The sequence below is a fragment of the Fulmarus glacialis genome, unplaced genomic scaffold, assembly GCF_000690835.1.
Source record: "Fulmarus glacialis isolate BGI_N327 unplaced genomic scaffold, ASM69083v1 scaffold25851, whole genome shotgun sequence".
Lineage (NCBI taxonomy): Eukaryota > Metazoa > Chordata > Aves > Procellariiformes > Procellariidae > Fulmarus > Fulmarus glacialis.
Genome location: NW_009191346.1, coordinates 29,641 through 40,505, shown reverse-complemented (window position 1 = coordinate 40,505; position 10,865 = coordinate 29,641). Strand labels below are relative to the sequence as shown.

General features: G+C 36.0%; 1 protein-coding gene across 1 annotated transcript in view; it reads right to left on the bottom strand.

The window, feature by feature from the left end:
• LOC104083251 (neurabin-1-like) overlaps positions 1–10,865 on the bottom strand; it is a 42,894-nt gene that overhangs the window by 2,517 nt on the left and 29,512 nt on the right. Inside the window, exons 16-17 of the mRNA XM_009586669.1 lie at positions 5,527–5,643; positions 462–650 (exon numbers count right to left, since the gene is read on the bottom strand). Of these exons, the coding sequence (XP_009584964.1) occupies positions 462–650; positions 5,527–5,643 (306 nt within the window). The remainder of the gene's footprint in view (positions 1–461; positions 651–5,526; positions 5,644–10,865) is intronic.

Sequence of the window (10,865 nt, the reverse complement as noted above, 5' to 3'; positions counted from 1 at the left end):
GCAGGAGAGAAAACAAAAAACATTTAAAAGGTCACCAGATAGGATTTCAGCCTTCCCATTTGAAGAGGAGATGTGGAAGAAACAGATTTCTAAAACTGGATCCTGCAATTACATGCATTTGAATTGGCTGGATCTTGTTTTGATATGACCTTATGCTGAGATTGATGATAGATGTATCAAGCCCCTTTGGGGAATTATGCTTACTTTGATTTCCTCAAGATGCAAACAAGGAAGAAATACTTGGTATTTTTCTGATTAAAAATGGCAACAGCTTGTCTTTAGTTGTACAATCAATTACTAAATTCTCATCTAACTGTATAGTCTCCCAAGTATTTCAAAAGCAAAACTCTATCCCTTAAAAAGCCATGAAAACAGGAAAATAGGCTTTGTAGGTTAAAAATATGTCTGAATAAGCAGTAAAATTTATACCGTTACAAATCTATCCTGGGATATTCACATACCTTTAACTTATCGCTGTCGAGCTGCATTAACTGCTGTCCATCTATGTTCATAGCTGTGAACTCTGTAATATACTGCTCCATGTTCATTCCCATTAACCAGTGGCATACTTGCTGGGTGGTCCATTCAGAAATAGGTCTACTGTGCCATTGATTTTGCTTTCCTGTTGTTGTAAAGTCATCATCTAATGCCTAACCAATTGAGAAAAGCCACCATAAGCAACGTTTTACTTGACTGTATGTTAAATTCCAGTTGCCAATTGAGGTTGATTAACAAAATGCATTTTTAAATACACCAGCTGCAAAAGGACTTAAGTTCTTGAGATCACAGTTTATAGTCAGTTTGCTATAAACAAAAAGACACTACAACATTCGACAGAAACTAAGTCAGAAATAGAGAACATAAATGGTTTTCTCTAAGAAATTATATAGCAAAGCATTCGCTTAAATTTGATGTTTCCTAACAACGAGCAAGCTTCCTCAGTTAGTTGGTTAAGGTAGCTCAATCCATGTTAGATACTGCCTTACACAGCATCAAGAAGAATCAAGTAGCACTTCAGCTGTATTACTGATTGTTGTTAAGTGAAGGAAATCCAGAATAAAAGCAATTCTAGTAGTCAGTAAATCTGGTGACTGTTCCAGGTACAGTTTTACTAAACTTGGCACATTTCTAAGAGAGGATTCTTTGTTCTTTCATCTAATGCCATCACGTCAATGTTTTAAAGGGTCTGCCTAATAGAAGACCATTTCAGAAACATAAGAGCTTGTAGCCTTCCACTGAAAATACACTTTGCCAGCTCACAGAGCTTTTGAAGCTCCCTGCTTCAACTTCAGTTGGCTTCTGAGGCGGAAAAGGTACTGCTGTTCATCCTGAAGCACTCTATTACTTCATCACAAAAGAAAAGCTACATAAAACAGAGCTCAGCGTCTGTACAGAAGAAATTATAGTGTGATACTTGAATCAGTAATATCAGAGTTACCTGAAGTTTTATTAGCTATCCAAAATGATCTCTCACTAGCTCATGATTGAGTACAGGCTGCATTAGACTTGTGGACTGCTCCACTAGGCAGCTTCCACTACTTACCAAAGATATTTGCAAAACAGCAGAAAGTATGCCCACTTTTCCAGCAAGCCTTATACATGTCATTTGTGAACAGAAAACATGGAAATAAGCATCTTTCTAGTGATGGATTTGAGACATGACCCTGTAAGTTTCAGGTGAACAACTACTGCTTCCAACCAGAGGGATCTCGCAAAATCCAACTCTGTTGATGGAAAATTTGGGAGAGTTGATTGAATGTAACAAAATAATTCTGGTGATTGCAAGTGAAAGATAGTGAGATATAGGCCTGTCACATGATCCGATCATACAGTAAACTGGATCTGCGAGCGCAACATGGAACACACATCTGAGGTAAAACAAATACAATTTTAAATTTCCGATGTATCAGAGGACTACACGTAATTAGAAACGGTTTTGCTTTCCCTGGTCTGTGAAACAAAGGGCAGTGGTTACATTAGGAGGAACAAGTTTGTAGAGCAGAACAGTTTGTGCTGAGGTCCTAAAATCCATACTACAAGAATTTCAAAGGATTTTCACTTCCAAATAGCTCTAGTCTGGTCACACAGACTCAATGGCCATTAGCAGCCGGAATGCACCAGGAACACTGTTGGAGCACATCTGATTTGATTTCCAAGACAAATCAAAGCAAGGCAAGTAGAGACAATCAGGAGATTTTCAAAAATGAACTTTTAATCCAAATGAAAATGCTTATGTAGATATAACAAGTGTGAACACATCCACCTCCCTGATGTGCAAAAGAAGAATAGTAATTTTCACAAAATAACAGCAAAGGGCTTTAGAAGAGGTTTTGCTTGAAGTGCTCTATAGAGCATCTGTACCAAGACAACTGGGGCACAGTGAGTTTTCTATCCAAGCTATCAAGCTTGAGATGCTTCGTACAGAGAAAGAAGATTCACTGTATAAATTACAAAAGGAATTTCAAAATGCCTGTTTATTTTAAATAATTTTAGATCCAGTACTCCTCAACCTGATATTGTAATACAAAATATGTATTGGTAACTTTTTATTTTGTCTCATACTAGCAAGTGTTCATGAATAATACAGAAAAGAAGGGGAAACTTTTTACATTTCAAGTTTGACCTGTGTCTCAGAGTTGTGTGTGGTCTATCAGCAGCAAGAAATATTAAAATATGTATTGCCACATATATATTTTTTTATATACATCTGCTTTTATTCTTTGGGGGGGTGTGTATGCGTGTGTATCTATCTATATCTCTCCTTTACACTGAGAAATGTGTAAAATGTTTTATTTGAGTTGGAACTCACTCCCTAGTTTTATTTAATCTGTGCCAGCCATGCAACAACTTCGCTTCTGTAATTTCAGAGTACAAGTACTTGGAGAAGGTGTACTCCCGTCAAACAAAGAGGCCCAGATTCATTCATTTCACCAGGGGAATGCAGTCCCCCGAGAGAATCCTGGGGGCTCTCTGCACTAGTTGCTCCAAGCAGCACGGATGAGAGCAGCTAACAGACAGTACCATGGAGGAGTCCTCCAGACTGAACTACTAATTCCAGTCTAGGCTTCCAGCATCATCATTTGCTAACAACCTCCTCCTGCTTCATATTGGTAAAGACACAACCCTAAAACTAGAAGTACCAAAACCTGAATCTGTGTTAGAACACTTAGACATCATCGCCTCACAGAAGTGAAGGTGAACAGGAAAATATTTAATCCTGTATAACTTGAATTTTTCACTACTTCACAAGGGAAAAGCACATCTGTAACTATTTTTTCAGAATATCAATAGGAAAGTGAAAAGTGTGGAAGAATAAGATGAAGAACACTGATTTCTGAGTAATGCTTATTGGTCATTAAATAACACTTCTACATAACCTTTTTTCCCAATTGTTTACCATTCTTCCAGAGGCAGAGGGACTGTCACAAGCTGTTTGTACATCAGAGTTACAGTCCCCAAAATAGCTACCACACACACACACAAGATCAGCTGCAAATTAAAAAAGCAAAACTAAAACTACTTATAAGGTACAGAGCATGAGAAAACCATGTGCTCCTGCATAAAAGCACAGGTGATTGAGAAAGCAAGTACAGAAATACTGAAGGCTCTAAAGATAAAAATACAAAACCCAAGAAAACACCAATGCCATCACACCATTTAACAAAAACACCAAAAACGTCAGCAGGGTAGGAGGAATTGCCAGCTAGCTTGCTAACCAACTGTGAGTGGAGGTGCCTTTGCTGTAACTAGCTGGCTAACAGCCTAACTCTCACCACACAGTCACTTCCCCAAACTGCCTGTGAGTACCTGCTCAGCAGAGGCAGACTCTTCAGTGCTGCTCCCATCTAGGTTTCTAAGAGGTGTTTCCATCTCCTGTCTACTAACAATTCCAGGATTTGTAGCGCAGCATGAAGTAGCCCATGCCTCTGAAAGCAGGGGTTGTTACACTGGCTAGCATGATCCCTGCTGGATATTTATGAACCCATCCAAACAACAAGCACGAGGCAGAAATTCTGCTTGTGAAGGGCTTAAGTTAAGGATTTGAAATATCCAAAATTGCTATAAGATTGGTTACTTATTTTTTCCTAAACCTCAACGTATTGTACTACTAATTAAAAATCCCTAAGAACAGAACTACCTATTTTTCTTCACATGTACTGCTTTCCAAAAGAGAAACCAGCTCAGAGTTTATTTATCATTATCCTCAGAACAGACCCTGATAATCAATGTAATTACTGAACTGTAAGTACAAACAACTTTCATTGGTCATATGCATAAGCAACATATGAACTAGAGAAAACACTAGAATCAGACTCATCTATAATAAAAAAAGGTTTAAATCATCACTTTACACATGCACAATTAGTAATAGACAACTTTCGTGTGAGTTTTAGAACCAGAAGTTTACTGAAAGTTATAACACTGATGAACAATATTCAAGAAGATATTTAGCTTTGTTAAAATCTTATGATTTATACTGCTTCAAAGTTTTAGAAACACATATTCCATTCATGAACAATTCCATTCAAAAAACTGCAGGGAGCACTTGCAATGACAGATGTTAACTGGAGTTCCTCTGGTTTTCATTAGATCTATGACTGTCGTCTCTGATAAAAATCTGCAAGAAATTAATCCACTACCAAAACCTGTAAACTAGCTATACGATTTTTGATGCCCCAGATTTTTACGTTAGTGATTTCATATTTATAGCATTGTTTGTAAGACTGTTCTGACTTTCTAATATTACTGGAATATTTTAAGATTTTCACCAAAGCCTAGTTTAAGATAGCTAAGAACAAACATTCATGAACCACCATTTAATTTTTTTCTTCAAATATTATCACTACCAGTTTGGCAAGCCCTCTAACTCATTTCTGGAAGATGACTGTGTTCAGCTTTTAAGGATTCCTCCTAGTCTATAAAGGATTTAATTTATAAAGACGCCCATCAGTCAAAAACCGAATGAGACAGTATCTCAGAATGTTACCGAAGTGTAGACTTTGGGTTTCAGCTGTAGCCAAAGGAGTTAGTTCTCCAGGGGAATGAACACTGACTTTCAGGTATCTAGTTTCCACCTATGTATCTGAACCACTATATTCTGCCTTTTTTTTTTTCCTTTTCTTTTTTCTTTTGTTTGTTTTTATTTAGATGAAATTTTATGGTAAAACAAACCTGCACGGATGTGAAGGCAAGGTCAAAAATGCTGCAGTTTTCATTCACCCAGAAGTTGCTTTGAATTAGTGGAACAGAAAGGTGTTACATTTAAAATTAAAAACTGCAATTTGATCAGAGAGAGTTCATTCTGATTTTCATGATATAACTAGGATCAGAACGCAAAGGCTGATATGGCATCTACTATTCCATGTCCTTAGTTCAGTAACAGCTTATGATTCTTCACAGTGCTCTTCAACATTCAAATACGGAAATAGCCATCTAGTTTCACATTACACAAATCTGTTTCTATTAAACATGCTGTAGTGTGAACAACAACATCAACAAGACACATATACACACTTCGAAACTCACCTCATTTGAAGAGAAGGTTAAAGTGTGTGAACGACCTGACAGATTTGGTTCTGTCACTAACCCTGAAAGTTCACAACTTGGCTTGCTATGGTATGTATCATCTATGACAATTCTACTCTGCAAACAAGTGGAAATAACGTTTTATTAACTCACTCCTTGGAAAAGCAGGTCATAAGGTGACATTCTAGTAATTTTGATTTTTGGTAAAAATAAATACTATGACTCAGTTATCCTTAGATCACATATTAAATGCACTCACTACATCAAGCATCTGACTTGTTCTTGTTAAACTTCTGAATTCGAAAACACAATAACAAATTTAAAGCAATATCCCCAATAAGAGCACCTTGTGTGGAGAATTGGTCATAACCTGAAATGGTGTTAAAGTACACAAGGAAATACATGCGACTACTTTTTCAGCAGGCATACCGCACTCAGGGAGAAGCAATTTAAGATTCATTTGGTGGAATTATTCATGCCGAATTTGTATTCAACTGAAACCTACACAAGCACAATGAATGTGCTTCAGAAGGTGCTGTTCTGTTGGCGAGATAAAAATCAGTCCTAATTGTTTATGGTCATCAAGATTCCCATGGCACAGAAGTGCCCCCTTAACTTACAACGTTTCTGAAAACAAGAACGAGGTTTAGACTTCATAGTTGCCCACTATTGAACCACTGCTGTCAACAGTGAAACAAATAGGCTGTCTTTGCCTGACATACATTGAGAATTGGAATAGCAAGGAGCTTTCGGCAGCTTGCAGATCAGGGTTTAAATTCGTTAATGAATAGAGAATACAGAGCTTGCCTAAGGACAAGCTTTCCCAAAACTTTAAATTCTGATTTAAGATACTATATTGTATTGCTGTTCATTTTAACAGCTTCAACGAGGGTGGTGAAACACTGGAACAGGTTACCCAGAGAGGTGGTCGATGCCCCATCCCTGGAAACATTCAAAGTCAGGTTGGACGGGGCTCTGAGCAACCTGGTCTAGTTGAAGATGTCCCAGCTCATTGCAGGGCAGTTGGACTAGGTGGCCTTTAAAGGTCCCTTCCAACCCAAACTACTCTATGATTCTGTGATTCAATTTTCAGGTGACTGCATCTGAGCCACAGAATCGTGCCATCTGAAAATTACCTTGATATGAAAAATACCACATAGATGTAAAATATCTTTAGAAGAATTTTTATAATAAATGGACTGTATCAAGCTATGTAAAATCTTCCTTATAATGTAAAATAGTGTAAAAACACTATAATAAAGCTGAATATTTTAGGAGTTAAACAATTACTCTGATGTCTTTACAAAAAAATGGTTTAACACTGTAAATCTACAGTAATTATGCAGTTTGACAGCCTGAATAAATTGTTTTCAAAATAGAAAGTTCTTCTGAAATAAAAGATTTTGACAAATTTATTCTTTTCATAAATTAATAAAGTACTATTAAATTAAAAAAAAAAAATCTAACACAGTAAAATTCAGGTTAGAAATATGACTAATGTAAGAACTATCGTATTGAAAGAATGTAAAATCTTCATAGCATTTACTGTTTACATTCAGTTATTACACTTAGTCTGTGTTTAAAGCAAGCTTTCGGATCTGTATGCCTGCCTTAGCATCTAAAAGCAGCAGGATCTAGGTTCAAACTTATCCAGCAGCCAGTACTTATACAACCTCAGGCAGGTTACCTGAGCAGCCTGTGACTCAAGTTGAAGACTATGAAAAAAAACCCCAAACCCAGATGCTACCCCTGAAAACTTCACAGGAGGTTTGGTAAGAAAATCCTTCTAAAGAATAATAATGTATATGTTTCCCAGAATATTTTCTAATTTGATTACCTCCATTTCCAACTCAGATCCTGACCTCTACATTTTTCTTTAGTGAGTGAAAAATAATTCTGCCGAAAGCACGCCTCCTACTTTTGCCTTTCTAAAATTTATTTCTCAGCACTACTCTTTGTTGCCTACAAACCGTAAGCAATTATTTACTATTATTTTCTCTAATTTTCTCTAAGTCTCTAATCAACTAACTATTCTTTGTAAGGATGCCATACCATATCCCTATATGCATAAATGATCTGAGATCCTAAATTAAGCTGATGTTAAAGACATTTTTCTTCAGTAACTTATGCTCCTATAGAAGAACTATGTTTTTGCAGTTGTCTTCATTGAGCACTTCTATGTTTGTGTTCTGATTTCAGTTTAACCTGAACTCTAAATTTTCTAGATTATTCCATTTTTGTACTTGATCTTTGCACTCCCTTTTACTCTAAATTACTGATACGCATTTCCAGTCTTAAAAAAAAAAAAAAAAAGAAAAAAAGTAAAGAAAGCCAAAAAACAAGAAACCCCGCCCCCACCACAACTTGACAAACAAAAAAACCCCCAAACCACAACTTGAGTTTTCCTGCTACCTTTTCATGGAGTGTGGTACTGTACACGACTGAAAAATGGTGTTCTATTTACCATGTAGATTGTTTTATTAATTACATTATATTTTAGGGACTTCTTCAGTCTTTTAGATGTAAAAAGTATTACCAGAAACAACAGACTACTTTGTCCATCAACCTATTATCAAATTAATTTCAACCCAAACTGAAAATCTATTCAGGAGCTTTTCTTTTAGCCACCCTCAGTTCACTCTTTCTACCTTTGCAGAGCAATCGAGAACAATTCAGAAATGAAATTGTACCAAAAAAAAAAAAAAGACTACGACAGGATGATATTTGAGCAAAATATTTAACGAGACATTGGAAAAAAAAAAATGAAGAAAACATAGCTAAAATTAAAGCATCTCAGCACCAGTTGTAATGTTTTCTCCTCCTCCTGCTCCTATTCAGTTTAAAGAAGTAGTAATTTCCTTTTAAGTATTTAGAGCCAGTTGCAAAGATTTTTGATTCTTGAAGAGCACAGAATTTGGATAGAAGAGGTTTTCTAGGCATGCTTCCTAAGATTTAAGGTACTAGGATATAAATAGTTTACACCAGTGTTCTTCCTTGCAACAAAAACAAAACACTGCATACAAGCTTACAGAAGCTAAATAACGCTCTGGAAAAATGATGAATATGAACAGTATGTATGTCTTTGTATTGTGTCAGAGAATGGGACTAAATCAAGGGGCAGATTATGTAAAGGGACTAATTTAAGAACTGTGTAATTCAGAAATCTCATAAGGCTAAACAGTCTGCAAACACTCAGATCACAGGATTTTAGTTCTTGTGTTTCTAGTTTTCACAAGCCACAAGAAGTTGATTCATTACTTTGCCAAATTATAAGTTTAAGACTAACTTCAGTATCATTTTAAGAAAACAAAATCCTTCCAGGTGCAGTAATTTTAAGAGATAAATTTTGCAGAAACAGGAAACAGTTAAAATATAATTACATTCCTTACACCATCAGTATTAAAACACAACTACAGAAATTATACACAATGCGAAAGACTCAGTACAACAGTTAGAGATTTTTACATGACAAAGTTCTTATTTTAGGGTTTCTACTTTTACCTGCTCTTTAAGAAATGCTTTCACCTGATCATATGGGATCCTACAGACATAAAAGCAATAAATATTATGGAGTCAACATCAACAAAAAGGAGTATTCTTTCCTTAAATTCTGGGAGGATGATTTTGTCCCTGCTGTTTGTTGTTTTAGTAACAAGACTCACTGCTAAGTGGTGAAGCACATTTCTTTCTCAGTTTTAATGTCTTTTCATAGCAAGGTTTACCAGCCAAAGCCTTGTTATTGTAGTGCAAACTTAATGATCAACTGCAGGTTAAGATCTACAAAGATTAGTCATTCCAAGCAGTAGCTACTGTCGCATTACCATCTTTATAAAAGACCCCAAGCATTGCAAAGTAAAAACAGCCTGACTTTGGAGAGGCCGAGTATGATTTTAAGATCAGTTAATGTAGGAGAGTCTGTTCTTTAACAGGATCAGCTTTCTACCATTTTACAAAGCAGGAATATAGCTGAAGACGTGTATATTCCTCCAGCTGCTGGTTTGCAACTGGCACTAAGGAAAAGAAAAGAGCAGCAAACAGCAATTACATACTGGAGCATGAGAAAGAAACAAAAAATAAAACGGTAGGCAAGAAACCAGCTGGAAGGTTAAAGTGATAATCAACTTGGATAAAGTATACAACGATGAGAAGAAAAAGCTATTATTTCAGGGCAACGTGGAAAGGAAGAGAGCACCCAATCTGGTAAGATCTATACCTTTTTGATTGCCAAAAAAAGTGTCTATATAAACACATTAAGGGGTGCTTAAGCACATTACGGGTGCTTATAGTAGAAATGCAGCAGTGGGACTTCTACTGTGCTCAGAAAAATTATTTGACTCAGACAGAAAGGAGGAATGAAGAGGGGATGAAGGGGTTCTTCTGAAGCAATGACTTTGAAAGCTAAACCACTGAATGTTTATCTATAAAGAAAACATCTCTTGATAGCTTTGCTACAGCCTATCAAGAGATCAACCATGCACTCCTATTTAATCAAAAATTGTACCAAAGTGTATGCATATCCCCTTCAACATGGATCTTGCAGTCCCAAGATCCTCGGGTTATTTACAGAAACATCTTTTAGACACTACATGCTTTAACAGAAGCAAACAATGCAGGAGCTGTAAATACACAAGACTGACACACGCTGGACAGTATTCTGTAAAGTGTCGTTCTACTTCAGAAATTAAAAAAGTTCCTACTCTTCTTAAATTCTTATGTTATAGTAAGGTACTGTGTGGTTCTAAAACCACTTCCCGTATTTTTTACAAACTATATGCAGACAGCTTACTCCTGTCACAGGGACTGTAAATTCACACTTAGAAAACAGAAAGTAATTAAAAAAAAATGTATTATAACAGCATTTTAGTGCAATCAGCATCTGGAAACATGGAAAGCCAACTTGTTATCTGCCATCTATGCAAAATATCAGTGACTTCATGGACTAAAACCCAGCAAGTTTCTCTTCTAGATTTGTAACTCATTTCTCTCTAATAAGACAGAGGAAAAGGAAAAACTGAAAGGGTATTTTAGACAACCAAAGTAACGAAAAAGTATGAAACTCAAGAATAAACCTAGCTTATGAGGTTACTCAAATAACTACAGTTTTGAATGTGACAAAATCCAAAGGAAACAAGAATGAAGGTAAGTTAATAAAATTGTTAATAACAGTCTTTCACTGAAATAGGTTTTAACAAAATATTTAGACAGTGCACACATTAAACTTCTTACTTTTTACAGCCATTTCTTTCAAATAGTTTAAACGGTAAAGATGGTAACTTTATGGTTATAGATTGAACTGTGTAGCCTCACTCTTAAGATCTGGTTAAAAAGCTTTAAATTAT